Source organism: Schistocerca gregaria, chromosome 1 (assembly GCF_023897955.1).
Source record: "Schistocerca gregaria isolate iqSchGreg1 chromosome 1, iqSchGreg1.2, whole genome shotgun sequence".
NCBI lineage: Eukaryota > Metazoa > Arthropoda > Insecta > Orthoptera > Acrididae > Schistocerca > Schistocerca gregaria.
In genome coordinates this window covers 215257602-215274177 of record NC_064920.1, presented here as the reverse complement: position 1 = coordinate 215274177, position 16576 = coordinate 215257602, and the positions used below count along the sequence as shown (strand labels likewise).

Sequence of the window (16576 nt, the reverse complement as noted above, 5' to 3'; positions counted from 1 at the left end):
AAAAAATAAAACCCTGCTTATATTCATTTCATGACTGATGTTGAAGTGTTCAACCAGTAGAGAGCATCTGGTCTTACATTTGTAGCCTAGCATTTGTGTTTTGGTCTGTACTGTGTGCAATTTTGGAAGCACGACAATAACACACACACTTTCAGCCTCTCTCCTGTATTGTTCAGATAGTGCTTTCAAAAAAAGATGACTATACTGATCCTGAGTTTGACAATGAATTTGTTGTTGTTGTGGTCTTCAGTCCTGAGACTGCTTTGATGCAGCTCTCTATGCTACTCTGTCTTGTGCAAGCTTCTTCATCTCCCAGAACCTACTGCAACCTACATCCTTCTGAATCTACTTAGTGTAGTCATCTCTTGGTCTCCCTCTACGATTTTTACTCTCCACACTGCCCTCTAATATTAAATTGCTGATCCCTTGATGCCTCAGAACATGTCCTACCAACCGATCCCTTCTTCTGGACAAGTTGTGCCACAAACTTCTCTTCTCCCCAATCCTATTCAATACATCCTCATTAGTTATATGATATACCCATCTAATCTTCAGCATTCTTCTGTAGCACCACATTTTGAAAGCTTCTATTCTCTTCTTGTCAAAACTATTTATCGTCCATGTTTCACTTCCATACATGGCTACACTCCATACAAATACTTTCAGAAATGACTTCCTGACACTTAAATCTATACTCGATGCTAATACATTTCTCTTCTTCAGAAATGCTTTCCTTGCCATTGCCAGTCTACATTTTATATCCTCTCTACTTCGACCATCATCAGTTATTTTGCTCCCCAAATAGCAAAACTCTTTTACTACTTTAAGTGTCTCATTTCCTAATCTAATTCCCTCAGCATCACCAGCCTTAATTTGACTACATTCCATTATCCTCGTTTTGCTTTTGTTGGTGTTCATCTTATATCTTCCTTTCAAGACACTGTCCATTCCATTCAACTGCTCTTCCAGGTCCTTTGCTATCTTTGACAGAATTACAATGTCATCGGCAAACCTGAAAGTTTTTTTTGTTGTCTATGGATTTTAATACCTACTCCGAATTTTTCTTTTGTTTCCTTCACTGCTTGCTCAATATACAGATTGAATAACATCGGGGACAGACTACAACCCTGTCTCACTCCCTTCCCAACCACTGCTTGCCTTTCATGTCCCTCGACTCTTATAACTGCCATCTGGTTTCTGTACAAATTGTAAATAGCCGTTCGCTCCCTGTATTTTACTCCTGCTACCTTCAGAATTTGAAAGAGAGTATTCCAATCAACATTGTCAAAAGCTTTCTCTAAGTCTGCAAATGCTAGAAATGTAGGTTTGCCCTTCCTTAATCTAGCTTCTAACATAAGTCGTAGGGACAGTATTGCCTCACGTGTTCCAACATTTCTACGGAATCCAAACTGATCTTCCCCGAGGTTGGCTTCTACTAGTTTTTCCATTCGTCTGTAAAGAATTCACGTTAGTATTTTGCAGCTGTGACTTATTAAACTGATAGTTCGGTAATTTTCACATCTGTCAACACCTGCTTTCTTTGGGATTGGAATTATTATATTCTTCTTGAAGTCTGAGGTTATTTCGCCTGTCTCATTCATCTTGCTCACCAGATGGTAGAGTTTTGTCAGGACTGGCTCTCCCAAGACCGTCAGTAGTTCCAATGGAATGTTGTCTACTCCGGGGGCTTTGTTTCGACTCAGGTCTTTCAGTGCTCTGTCAAACTCTTCACGCAGTATCGTATCTCCCATTTCATCTTCATCTACATCCTCTTCCATTTCCATTATATTGTCCTCAAGTACAACGCTCTTATATAGACCCTCTATATACTCCTTCCACCTTTCTGCTTTCCCTTCTTTGCTTAGAACTGGGTTTCCATCTGAGCTCTTGTGAATTTAGTGGCGCAAAAAGTGAAGAAAAATGTGATGTTATTTCATTAGAGACTGAAAGTGATGACAGTTCATCAGTTGAGTGACAACTGCTCATTGGTGGTATGAGATAAATAGATCCACTGTCCTCCAGCCAGCTCCTCCAAAATTTGTGTTCATGGGAAACAGTTGTGAAATACACGGTTAGGTTTCATAGCTGCTCAGAAACTAAAAAGTGACTTTAATTTTCAGGATAGGCTATTTTAGTCAAAGTCTAATGCACAAGTACAAGCAGGATTTTATTATTGGTGATCTTCAAAATTTTGTAACTCATTATATTGAGATTCAAAAGCTATTGTTATATGTCTAAACGTAATTTCATTCATTGTATGATATTTTATATTAATAATTTTTTTTTGAGCATAACTTGAAAAAAAAAAATTAATATGTTAAGGGGTAAAATAAATATTAATTTTTATATTTCATTTCCAAGTACAGAATAATTGAATTAAACAACTTTTCACCGATACAAAACTTTTCAGTCCTATTATGAGTAAAATGACTCACGTGGAATTGAAGACCATTAAAAATCTGAATTTACTAGTGTCACAACATTCTTGATGCTACTAGTTGACACTTAGTGGTGTCCTGACAGTTTTGGAAGCCCTGCACTGAAAGGTCTCAAGGTTTCAAGTACACAACAACTACACAGCTTATAAAAAATAGAAATTACTTTCCTTTGATAGATTTGTTCAGCAAAGAATTGAAACATAGTAATGGTATGATGAATGAGAAGGTGTAACCAACACACACACACACACACACACACACACACACACACACCATATCTTTCTCCTAAGAGTTGTTGAGTGTATTTTGTTTTATTTAATTTATTTATTATTTGAGATTTGGTTTTTGCATTGTGTAGCTTGAATGAGTCCATAAAATACTATTAATCATGTTTTTTCCACAAGAAATGTTGGTTTTTTTTCCTCATTACAAACTCTTTTTATAAGTGGAATTTCAAGTGGATGTAAAATAGAGCAGTCTCAAATTACTCTAGTGGGATATTCAGTTTAATGAAATGTATTTAAAAGGACAGCAAAACAGAAGGAATAATCAGTACTTCTGCAGCGAATGACTACAGCTGATGAAGACTGTGGCAGACAGAAAACAGAAAATGGTTCAATATACAAGATGTGCCATGTCAAGCCGTGAAGGTATGGTCAGCAACTCTGGGTGTCGTATTTATTTGGACTAATTCAGTATACTAGGTGCAAAAACAAAATTGCAAATATCTTCAGAAACATAAGAGGAAATGTGTGTGATAACTTGTATGAGAAACACCTTTTATGACATCTATAATCCCTCCTGCATGAATGGAGTGTTGACTTTTTAGCAAATAGGAGGTTGTCAAGTTGAAAAAGTGCACCACAGGAATACTATTAACTGGGTGATCATATAATGTGCAGTCATAATATTAAACTGGATGACATTAAAAATGGGCTCTCAGGGAGTTCAGAGGTCCATCCCTGTTCCTAATCTGTATAAATTACTATGCAATAGCTCGGTGAAGTACTGTTCAAAAACTTTAATGTCTGCTCATGTCACAAGCTTATTAATCAGGTCCTAAACTCAACCACACCAGGCACATTGCTGACAATAGCTAAACAGACCTGCAACTAGTTCAGAGTGAATGGTCTAAGCCTTAATCTCACAAAGATCGTTACTGAGCAATGTCATACACATAAAAATCATATCATAGAATCAGAAACACAATTCAATGGTTGTGTATTAAATGATCATGATGTGAAAATTTCATTGGGATTGTATTGGATAACAATCTGAATTGAAGAAAAAAAAAGGTTCTGACATGTGAATGGAAGGCTAGAGTGCTACTGTATTTAGTATACTTACATTTCCTATTATTTTGTGGGATCATTTGCTGATACAGTGCAGTAAGGCAAAGAAAATATTCATTCAGTGAAAGAGAGCAGTGGGAATACTAGTTGTTAACAGCAAACCTTTAAGACATCTCTTCATAGATCTGGGAACTATTCCAGTGATTTCCCAGCATATTTTTGCAATTATGGTAATTTTCACTAGTAATAAAAGTCATTTTCAGTTGAACTGTGATTTACACAACAGCAGTACATGACAAAAATAACTTTGTTTTAAACATTGTCTCGTGGTATAGTGTTTAGAATGAGTTCTTTAATTATTTAGTGCAAGTTTTCAACAATATTGCGTCCAGCGAATAACAAGATATTGGAAATCCCTTTAAATTCAAATTAAATTTAAAAATAAAGCTAGGGAAATTCCAGGTTGTAATATAAACAATGTAAAGGAAAGATACATTGCAACTCACCGTAAAGATAGTATGTTGAGTTGCAAACAGGCATAATGAGAAGACGTGTATACATTAGCTTTTGGCCAAAGCCTTCTTCAGAAAAGGAGTGTCTCTCTCTCTCTCTCTCTCTCTCTCTCTCTCTCTCTCTCTCTCTCTCTCTCTCTCACACACACACACACACACACACACACACACACACACACATGACTGCTATCTGGAGAGCTCATACAGGAATGCAACTGTCATGTAAAATGGAAGCAGTAATCGGCAGAGGGTGGGGAAGGGCAAGGGATAGCAATGTATTGGTGCGAAACGAGAAGAGCACTGTCTGGTGGAGCATGCAGGGACAAGACAGCCATCAGGTGCAGCATCGGGAGGCTGTTGGGCAAGTGGGAAGTGGGTGGAAATGGGGAGCAAAAAACGAAAGGAGAGGAGAAAAGACAGGCAGCAAAAAAATAGGGTGAGGGGACGTGAATAGGGAAAAGTTGGTAGGACGGGGGGGTATGGGGATGTACTGTAGGTTGAGGGCAGGATAATTTCAGCATCAGAGAATGTGTCGCAAGGATAACTCCCACCTGCCGCAGCTCAGAAAAGGTAGTGGTGGTGGTGGTGGGAAGGATCCAAATGCTTTGACTGTCTATCATCATGCCCTGAAACAAGGGACATCCTACCTCAAGACCCTTTCCACTCCTCCGAAAGTGGTGATCTGTCCCCCGCCTAACCTCCACACATCGTAGTCCATCCCTCTGCTGCCCCCTATTGTAACCCTTGCCACAAGGATCATCCCTGTGGAAGACCCAGGTGCACAACCTGCCAAATCCACTCACCCAGCACTTCCTTTTAAGTCTTGTCACAGGCTTATCATATCCCACCAGAGACTGGGCCACGGGTGAAAGCAGCCATGCCATGTACCAGCTCTGCTGCAATCATTGGATAGCTTTTTATGGTGGTATGACTACCAACCAGCTGTCTACCAAAATTAATGGCCACTGCCAAACTGTTGCCCAGAATAAAGTGGACTACCCTGTAGCCCAGCATGCAGCTGAGCAAGACACACTTGACTTCAATGGCCGCGTCACTGCTAGAGCCATCCGAATTCTCCACTCCAACACCAGGTTTTCTGAGCTGCTTGGCTGTGAGTTGTCCTAACAACACATTTTCTGCTCCCAATATTATCCTGGTCTCAGCCTGTGGAAACTTACTGTCCCCACACACTCCAACCAACAGTTTCCACCCTCTCCTTGTTCTTATCTCCTCACCCTCTTTGTGCGCTGTACTGTTGTTCTTTCCCCTTCCCCTCTCCTCTCCTTTTTCGCTTCCCATCCCTCCCCCTCCCTCCCCTTCCCACCTCCCTGCCCACAGCCTGTCAATGCTACACTTGTTGGCAGTCCAGTTTGTGCACACTTCACCAGACAGCACTCTTTTCTTCACACCCCAACCCTGCCACCCTTTATCCTTTCCCACCCCCTCCAGATTGCTGCTTTCATTCTACATGACAGCTGCATTCTGGTATGAGTTTCCAGAGGTGGCAGTCATGTGTGCGTGAGATGTCCTTATGTGTGTGAATGAAAGTGTGTGTGTTTGTGTGTGTGTTTCCTTTTCCGAAGAAAGCCGGCTGGAAGCTTGTGTGTAACTGTCTTTTCATTGTGCCTGCCTGCAACTCACCATGCCATTTTTATAGTGAACAGCAATCTATCTTTTCCTTACATTGTTAAAATTAAAAATAATCATTATTAGATTCCTGTTTGCTGTACGACAAGTAACAGTGTTCATTGTAAACAAGATTATGTTCCAATGGCACATAGTTAAATGTTGTTCTACGCTTATTACTAATATGAGTATTGATGAAACTTGAAATGGTCAAAAATGAAAGTTACAGCAATCCTGTGATTGTATGTAGAGAATTTATACCAGCCTTTGATGGCACAGATGTTTAAAATTTGATTACTAGTTTCAATCGTTTATGTTCATCTTCAAATCAGTAGGTGTGTTAGTAAAAAAAAATTATTATACCATTAATAATGAAATAAAAAACCTTGCTTGAGGTAACCAACAGCTATGAAAATATGAATGGAGAAACAACAGTTTTTACAAATGAACACTTCCCTGTTAATTTCAGTATGTTATTTTTTTATTGAATAACAACAAATAGTTTGTAATAGTTTATTGGTAGTTATTTATTAATATAGTTTCTAGCAGTTGTTTCACATAATTACCGTATATTTATACTAATTTTGCATCACTGAAAGTTCTATCTGAGATTTGATGTTTGGAATGTAACAGATGAAAAAGTTGTCCACATCCTCCATGAAGACAATTTAGATCCTGGGAAGCTGAAAAACAGTATATAATAGTGTCTTATTAGTCAGTCCTCATATAAATTATACAGCTATGTGAGTTCTATGATTTTAGATTTCTTTTAGTAGTGAGGAAGAGTATTTGTAGAAAAAAACCACATTTCCAGCATGTATATTTATTTGTTTTTACTTTATGTGTTTCCTGCATTAACAGAAAATAATTTAGATCTCTTATAGTGTTCTAAGCAACACTGTTTCCAGAAAAAGAAGCCACTTTTCCAGCAGTGTGTATTAATTTGTCTTGCTTTATTTGTTCCCTACATTAATATAAATATGATGCACATCCCAGTAAAATAGAAAGAAACTTCCACATGGGAAAAATATATTAAAAACAAAGATTCCAAGACTTACCAAGCGGGAAAGCGCCGGCAGACAGGCACAATGAACAAAACACACAAACACACACACAGAATTACTAGCTTTCGCAACCGATAGTTGCTTCTTCAGGAAGGAGAGGGAAAGACGAAAGAATGTGGGTTTTAAGGGAGAGGGTAAGGAGTCATTCCAATCCCGGGAGCGGAAAGACTTCCCTTAGGGGAAAAAAAGGACAGGTGTACACACACACACACACACACACACACACACACACACACACACACACACACACACATCCATCCGCACATACACAGAGACAAGCAGACATATATTTGTCTGCTTGTGTCTGTGTATGTGCGGATGGATATATATGTGTGTGTGTGTGTGTGTGTGTGTGTGTGTGTGTGTGTGTACACCTGTCCTTTTTTTCCCCTAAGGGAAGTCTTTCTGCTCCCGGGATTGGAATGACTCCTTACCCTCTCCCTTAAAACCCACATCCTTTCGTCTTTCCCTCTCCTTCCTGAAGAAGCAACCATCGATTGCGAAAGCTAGTAATTCTGTGTGTGTGTTTGTGTGTTTTGTTCATTGTGCCTGTCTGCCGGCGCTTTCCCGCTTGCTAAGTCTTGGAATCTTTATTGTTAAGTACTTGTGTATTTAGCTACAGTAGGGGATTTAAATGGTTTTCTTCATAATAATACATGAATTTTCAAGTGTTATCGACAGCTTCATATCACTGTTCAAATGTTTGAGCTTGGGTGGCTACTGCACCATCATCTGCTTGGATAAAATATCTTGTGTCTAACTGTAATTGCTCACCCATTCACTCACAGTCCATGAGTGGAGAATAGAATAGGAATCTTACTGTTTTGCCAAAGCAGTGACTATATGTCTAGCTTGAGCAGAATTTCTCCAGAAAATTCCATAATCAAGGAAAGGCATCAGGGATGTAAAACTAGTAGAGTTATAAATTAACAAGCAGAAGTGGATACTGCAGGCTGCTTCTGTGAAATGCACAGACAATAAATTATGAGCACACTAGTAGTAATAGAAAATTGTTCAGAATTTTATTCTTGTGTATGAGACAGATTTGGAAAATGGAAAATACCTGCCAAAGCAAAGATAATGAAATAAAAATCATATTATGTGCAAATTTTGACCTATGATTCGGACTATTGGATTCTGACAAAGAAAAATCTGAGCAGAATATAAATGACTAAGATTTGCTTTCAGCGAGGGCTCATGTGTAATATGAGAAGGGAAAGGATAAGAAGTGAAACAATTTGAAACAGCCTTCAGATCAGCCCCCTAAAAGAAATTATGGAGAGAAGTAGACTGGAATGGTTTGGCCACATTAAAGGAATGAGACGAGAAAGACTTCCAAGAAGGGCTCTAGAATGGACAGAACCTGAAAGAAAATCAATTAGAAGACCACAAACAAGAGGGAGAGACTAGGTGAAGGAGGGTGTGAACCAAAGGTGACTGCAATGAGAGGAAATGCTGAACAATATACTGTGAGAGAAAAGAGAAACATGGAAGAGACTCTGTGAGTAACCTATATAAGCAGAAACTCTGTGTGCTACTGTGAATTCCTATTTGCTGTATACCTTGCTGTGTGTTTCACAGAGGAAATAATTAATTAAATTTCGTATACATAAAGGCATGGCTTTATCTCATCCCAGACTACCTCCATTTACAAGCTGTTGTTTAAGTAAAAATTTTAAAAAAATGTATCTCAGAGATGCGCCACAACAAATGTTATTGGACAGGAGCCATTGATGATAGGTTGTTAATCATCATTTATGTTTATTATACTGTGGCAGATTACTTTAGTATACCATCTACACATTACAGGTAATGTGGAATCAAAAGCAAGTTTCATAATTTTCAGAATAATTTTACAGGCCCTTTGGGAATCTTTTCAACATGTCACCAGCTACAAGACACAAGTTATGGAAAATCTTTTAAAAGATATGGAAGATGCAGCTAACCAGTATAATAGAATATTACAATGCCATACAGAAGCAACAGACAGATTGCTCCGTAAGTCTCACAAAATATTTTGTTTTTATTTGAATTTTACTACCTTTTAACTATGCAAGCATTTTTGTGTGTTTGCAACTCTAAAACAGTCTACATTAATACAAAACCGTTAATACACAAAGTTATCAACAACTTATGTCTTCAAACCAGCTAAGACTTGACAAACAGGGTGGCAATTACTGAACTGCATGAAATAAAATTGTCATAACCTCTGAATGGTTTGCATTAGGATGTTCAAACTGTATGATTGGCAACAAAGCATGGTGGAAATTAATTTGATGTGAATACAGTTTGGTTTAGTGATGAAGCTCATGTTCATTTGAATGGGTTTGTCAATAAGCAAAATTTGCGCATTTGGGGGACTGAGAATCCACATTTTGTGATCGAGAAGTCTCTTCACCCTCAACAGGCGACTGTGTGGTGCACAATGTCCAGTCATGGAATAATCGGTGAGATATTCCTTGATGGCGTGGTGACTGTCAAATAGTATGTGAAGGTTTTGCAAGGTGACTTCATCCCCATTATCCAAAGTGACCCTGATTTCAACAAGACGATGTCCACGCAAGATGGAGTTCGATCCTATTGAAGCAGGAGAGTGATTAATATCCTGGAGAAGCGCTTTGGGGACTGTGTTCCGGCTCTGGGTACGCAGAGGCCACTGCCATACACCTACATTGGCTGCCATATTCTCCAGATCTGAACACATGCGACTCTTTTTTCTGGATCTGTATTAAAGACAAAGTGTACAGCAGTAAACCCGAAAACATTGCTGAGCTGAAAACAGCCATCAATGGTCTGATGCTTCAGTGAGTCATGCTATTCAGTGAGTCATGCTATTCATCTGTGCCATATCGTTGCCAATATAGCATCCATATTGAACTTGGCATCACCCTAATCCAAATATCTGTAAAGACGTTTTCATGTTGAATAAAGTGTGTGCATGCCATAGTTTGTAACTAATGTATGGTTTTTTTGTATGGTTCAATAATTGTCACCCTGTATATACCGTGAGGTTCTTTTTTAAAAAGATAACCTTTAACAGTGTATTGAGGGCTGAGAATAGTATTCTTTGTGATCGTACATCAGAGCTGTTGTCATATCGTCATTTTGTCTTTATTACCAGCCATTGTATTACATATTTTAGTCTGACAGCAAAGCTTTTAGTTATACTTGTATTGTTAAATTATTTCCGAATAATTTGTTCTTCCATATTTTAGAGATTCATGAAGCACGGCTATCTCATTTGCATAACATTTATTTGGAGGAACGTAAGTCACTGCTACAAGCAGCAGAAAAAGAGAGGTGTAAAATTCAAGAAACAGCTAATGCTGAAGAAGAATATTTACGTGTTCTTCTTTATGGATTACAAGCTTCAATGGATAAATTCAGTAAAGAGGGGATAGCTAACCAGATGGCAAAAGTTGATGAACGCAGGAATAATGTAAGACATTAATGAAATAATATACACTTGATTGTTGGACCTGCATGCTTTTATTAAACATATATTAAAGTGACAATCCCTTTAGCTTTATAGAATATCAATTGAAATATTAATATATAAATTAATTTGTGGACTTTTATGTGCAGTAAGTTTTAGAGGTGATGCTTGTAAAGAAGCTATAAGAATGAAGAAAGTAATGCATTGTAGCCAATTTTTAATATTGCACTTGCAGCAATGTACTTCGTCAACAGTTGCATGATGTGAAGTGTAAGGCATAGTGCAGATAAGCTTGGGTGATAGTGAGGCTGTGGTCTAAGGCTAGTGACTTTAACAACTAATCCAGAGGTCTTGGCTCCAGGCTTAATACCAGCTACTGCTTTGATTCCAAATAAAAACCATCAGCTGTGACAGCCAAAAACTGTCAATATAAGGGGTCATCTTCTTTCTAACAATGGTCTTGTCATGGAAAATTGTCTTTACGGGTAGAAGGATCAGAAATAAACAACAACATTAGGAAGGCATCACATTAAAGACACATAAAATGTATCTACAAGATGTGCAGTATTCCATAAATGAACAATTTCTTAACAGTAAATTCCAGAGTTAAACCAATGTTTGAATCTCTGGATGGGGTCTGTCTTGGAGGAGATTATCAGAAGGAGGATCTATGAGACCAATATTCTACAAAACAGAGTCTAGAATTCTGAGTTTTGTAGGGGAACTTAATAATTAGCAAACTGGACTCACAATCAGGAGATCAGTGGTTCAAATCCCCATCATGCCATCGAGATTCATTTTCTGTGAGTTCCTTTCAAAGAGGCATTGCCAATTTCCTTCTACATCCTTCCCTTATCTGGGCTTGTGCTACATCTCAAATTACCTTGTTGTTGATGGGATGTTCAACTCTAATCTTCCTCCCTTTTTTTTAAGGTCTGGGGTGGCCATAGAAGACAGCAGAAATCATTCACATGAGAGGATGACACAAACATACCATCATTTTACTCTCGTATAGCCTTTTCATGGAGAACATAGGGCATAGAGAAACAACTGAAAGAGTTGAAAACAAATAAGTTGCATGGTCCAGATGGAATCGCAGTTCAGTTGTACAAAGAATACTATGTGGTATTGCTCCCTTACTTGGCCCGCATTTATTGAGAAACTCTTACTGAGCCAAAACTGCCAAGCAGATGAAAAAAGTGCAGGTGACGTTTGTATATAAGAAAGGAATAGAACTGACTTGTATAATTATACACCAATATCCTTAACATTGGTTTAATGCAGAATCCTTGAGCACATTCTCAGCTCGAATATAATAAATTTCCTTGAGACAAAAGCTTCTGTGCACAGATCAGATTTAGAAACTCGCCCTTTTCTCACATGATACCCTAGAAAATATGGACAGAAGGCAACAGGCAGATTCCATATCCCTACCTTTCCAGAAATCATTTGACGCAGATGACCCACTATTAGATTGTTGATGATGGTCCGAGTATACAGTTCAGATTCCAAAATATGTGAGTGTCTTGAAGACTTTTTAGGTGATAGAACCTAGTATGTGATCTTTGATGGCGAGTGTTCATCAGAGACAAGAATATTGTCTGGAGTGTCCCAGGAAAGTGTGATAGGACCGCTTATTCTCTTTATACATAACTGACCTGATGCACAGGATGAGGAGCAATTTACAGCTGTTTGCTGATAGTGGTGTGGTATGCGGGAAGGTGTCCTCATTGAGTGACTGTAGGAACATACAAGATGATTTAGACAAAGTTCCTAATAGGTGTGTTGAATGACGGCTTGCTCCAAATGTAGAAATATGTAAGTTAATGTGCATGAGTAGGAAAAACAGTCTTGTAATGTTTGAAAACAGAATTAGTAGGCTGCAGCTTTACACAGTCTCTTCAATTAAATATCTAGACGTAATGTTGCAAAGCAGTACTAAATGGAGTATGTCAGGTTGGTAGTAGGAAAGGCAAATGCTCGACTTAATTTTAATGGGAACATTTTGGGAAGGAGTAGCTCATCCATAGAGGAGATGACATATAGAATGCTAGAGTGACCCATTCTTGAGTACTATTTGAGTGTTTGTGATACCCACCAGGTCATATTTTTAAGGAAGATATCAAAGCTTAACGGGCATGCTGCTAGATTTGTTACCGTGTTACTGTGTTATCAGCACACAGATATTACAGATATGATTCGTAAACTCTAAGGGAATCCCTGGAGGGAAGATGTTCTTTCTACAGGGCATTCTTGCACGAATTTAGAAAACTGGCACTCGAGGCCAACTGTAGAATTATTCTACTGCTGTAAACATACATTTTGTGTGAGGACCATGAAGGTAAGATGCAAGAAATTAGGGTTTGTACAGAGGCTTTTAGACAGCCTTTCCCTTCACTCTATTTGCAAGTGAAACAGGAAGGGAAATGAGTAGTAGTGGTACACAACATACGGTGCTTTGTGGACTATATATTTAGATTTGGATGTAGAAAGTTAAATTTTGTAGGGATTAGTGAAGCGAAATTGAAACAAGACTGAAACTTCTAGTCAGTTGATTATAAGGCAACATCATCAGCCCCAGTTAATGGTGCAGCAGGTGTTGTCATAGATATTAACAGAAAAGTACCTAACAGGGTAAATTAGCACAGGCTGATGATGAGGAAATAGAATGCATAATGTAATTAAGGAGTGATAAAATATGTCAAGGAGATGACAATATGATAGTCCTAAGTGATTGGAACATCATTTATAAGAGAAAGAATGAAAAATAATGTTAGTGGAGGGTATGGGAAAAAGTATGATTGGGAAGGGAGGCTTCTACAGTTCTGCCATAGGTTTCGAGTGGTTGTAGCGAACTCTCTCTTCCAAAATTGAAAGAAATGACCCCTTGGTCACAATTTTTAGTCTTGTTAACCAGGTTTCAACACTGCTAAGAGTGCCTTCATCAGGATTTAAACGTTTAATGTTTAAAGTGGCCTATAACATAATTACAAATTATGGGAAAAGAAATTTTTTATATAACAGTGTAATTACTGACTAACAATGCAAGACAGAGACAGTACTTACATGTCATGTAAAAAATAAATAACAGGCCAGAAGGGCTTTAGTCACAATTTTTTTTAAAAGAAGGCATGAAGGTGAGCCACTATGGGCTGCTCATACCTGTACAGGCACAGGTTGCAAGTAACTGAGGCCTCAGTCCATTACTTACAAAACACTCCGTTACTTACAAAACACTCATGCATCCCATTTTACAATATTGCTGAAGTGTGTGGAGCACATATCAAGTTACCTCATAGAGGGTATTGAATGTATCAGGGCATTCAGTAAATAGCATAAAAATTCCTTTTCTCTTGGCCAGTTTTTAAAAAAAATTGCAATTTTGTTTGTTGTCATCCTTAAACATTCCAGCAGCATATATTTCCAGTAACTCCTGGTAGATGGCAGCACTGTAATCAGTCTTCAAAATGGCAGCTGCAACTAGCTATGTTCTTAGCAAAGAGTAGATATTGAATTTCTTTTGATGGAAAACCAAACTGTCACAAATATTCACAGCAATTTATAGAATGTCAATGGACACCGGGCAATGGATAAAAGCATGATAAATTACTGGTTGAAGTGTCTGCCACCAACAAAATGAGGAGCAGGAAATCTAACCTCCTACATGCAGGCCAGTGGCACACAGCTGTGTCATCTTCCGTTTTACAACATGTAGACAATTTAAACTGAAGTGATTGACAAATAACAATCAAGCAACTCAGTGCTTAACTTGACCTTGTTGGTAGTGGTGACCTACTTGTACGCCTTAGCATATTCAAGAATCCTAACTGAGGAGAGTGCAGGGGAAGAAAGAACATTTGTGCTGCATTACTTGCTCATTGTGGGGCAGATGATGACGATTTTTGTCAAACATTGTAACAGGCAATGAAACATGGATTCACTGTTTTGAGCCTGAAACAAAATTGCAACGTCTCCTTTGAAAAAGAAGCTCAAAATATTATTCTCAGCTGGTGAAGTGGTTATTCTGTTCTCTGTCTTTCCCCATTGGCAAAAAGTCTTCTCTGAAAACTATTTGAGATTCTTAGGAGAAAAAAAGAAAAAAACAATGATTGCAGAGAGTTCATGGCCGTAAGAATATGAACACACTTCTGCCGCTCCATGATAACACAAGTACACATACAGGTCTGTGCACCCAAGATCAGATAAAAAAAGCTTTGGTGGACAGTTCTTCTTCATCTGTGCTACAGCCTGGCTCTCACACCTTCTGTCTTTCTTGTCTTTGACCTACTAAAGAATGCTCTCTCTATGAAGGACTACAGCAGTGATGGGGAATTTATTGATGTGGCAAGAACTACACTGAGATGCAGCACAGTAGAGTGGTTCCATGACAGCATATAGGCTCTCACAATGAGGTGGCATAAGGCCACAGAATTGAAGGTAGATTCTGTGGGGAAATAAGGTTTTATAGCCAAACAACCAGGGCAAAATATGGTGTAGTTAAACAATGAGATTTGAGAAGAAATATCCTTGTATACAAAGAAGGGCAGCCCAAAGGATCAGATGTTTTGTTTGATCCATGGGAGAGTGTTATGAAATGCTGAGAAGGTGGAACTGGCAGACACTTGAAAATAGATGCCAATTATGTCACAAAAGCATTATTACCCCTTACCTCATCGCTCATATCTCTTCAACATAATTACAGGGGATGGCAATATAATGTGAACACCTGTACTTACTCGGGATTGGTTTATTAATAAGGGGTTGGACCCCCATTTGGTAATGAGGATCATCCTGTGGCTAAACATGCCTTGGTGCATGGCCAGCACATCTTGGCACAGTGTTACACCATCTGGTTTATCTGGATACTTCCCACTGACACCAACCTATCAGAACTCCGGAGATGGGAACTTGGCCTTCAATATATTCTCTCTTCCCGTTACCCACCAGGCCTCAACCTCTGCTAATTTCAAGTTGCCACCCCTCGTACCTAACCTGTCATTCAACAACATCTTTGCCTCTGTACTTCCGCCTCGACTGAGATCTCTGCCCAACCTCTTTGCATTTACATATGTCTGCCTGTGTCTGTATATGTGTGGATGGATATGTGTGTGTGTGTGTGTGTGTGTGTGTGTGTGTGTGTGTGAGTATATACCTGTCCTTTGTGTGTGTGTGTGTGTGTGTGTGTGTGTGAGTATATACCTGTCCTTTGTGTGTGTGTGTGTGTGTGTGTGTGTGTGTGTGTGTGTGTGTGTGTGTGTGTGTGTGTGTGTGTGTGTATATATATATACCTGTCCTTTTTTCCCTCTAAGGTAAGTCTTTCTGCTCCCGGGATTGGAATGACCCCTTACCCTCTCCCTTAAAACCCACATCCTTTCGTCTTTCCCTCTCCTTCCCTCTTTCCTGATGAAGCAACCTTGGGTTGCAAAAGCTTGAAATTTGTGTGTGTGTTTGTGTGTTTTTTGTTGTGCCTATCAACATACCAGCACTTTCTCGTTTACATAATGTGCATTGTTCTGTGTAGATATAGCAGCTAATGAGCTGTCTATCCACAAATCTGCTCCAGAATGCTGACAATCCTATATACCACAACATTTATGATTTCAACATCGCTTCAATCCCTGTGCCATTTGAGTTGTCCATCAAGAACAAAATCCTTTTAACTGAGCAGAAGCACTTATCTCCTGCCTCATTACACTTTTGTACTTTTTCCTTGCTCCATATATTGTTTCTAACCAGTTGCCACAATTCTTTCCTCTCCTTGCCCACCCTGTGTGCAACAACCATTCACAAGCAATCAGTGTCACCAATCAAGCTGGCTCTAAGTAAAAAAGAATATGGAATGATAGTAAAAAATATATGGATACCACTAACTTTTTTTTAATAGGTATGTGCACCATTACATCACCCACCGAAAAAGAAACAACTGGTGGTGAATTGACAGACATGCAATTTTAAAAGTGAAGTTGAATCTTGAGAACTGGACATTTTCTTAAACTGATTCACTCGAATAGAATTTCAGCCATGTTTTTAAATTTGGATGTACTCAACTAACTAGGCACATAAGTGAAACTGAAAATGTGAAAGTTAAAACTTTCCCAGTGCATAGATTATTCCTTGAAATTTCAGGCAAACTACTGGATGTCTGGAACTTGCTGTTATAATATTTAGGTGCAATATCTTCTGGCCATCTTCAGACAAATACTGGTAA

General features: G+C 38.6%; 1 protein-coding gene across 1 annotated transcript in view; it reads left to right on the top strand.

Annotated features, from left to right (window-relative positions):
- LOC126339019 (dynein regulatory complex subunit 2-like) overlaps window positions 1–16576 on the top strand; it is a 47592-nt gene that overhangs the window by 9345 nt on the left and 21671 nt on the right. Inside the window, exons 4-5 of the mRNA XM_050001599.1 lie at window positions 8792–8930; window positions 10148–10371. Of these exons, the coding sequence (XP_049857556.1) occupies window positions 8792–8930; window positions 10148–10371 (363 nt within the window). The remainder of the gene's footprint in view (window positions 1–8791; window positions 8931–10147; window positions 10372–16576) is intronic.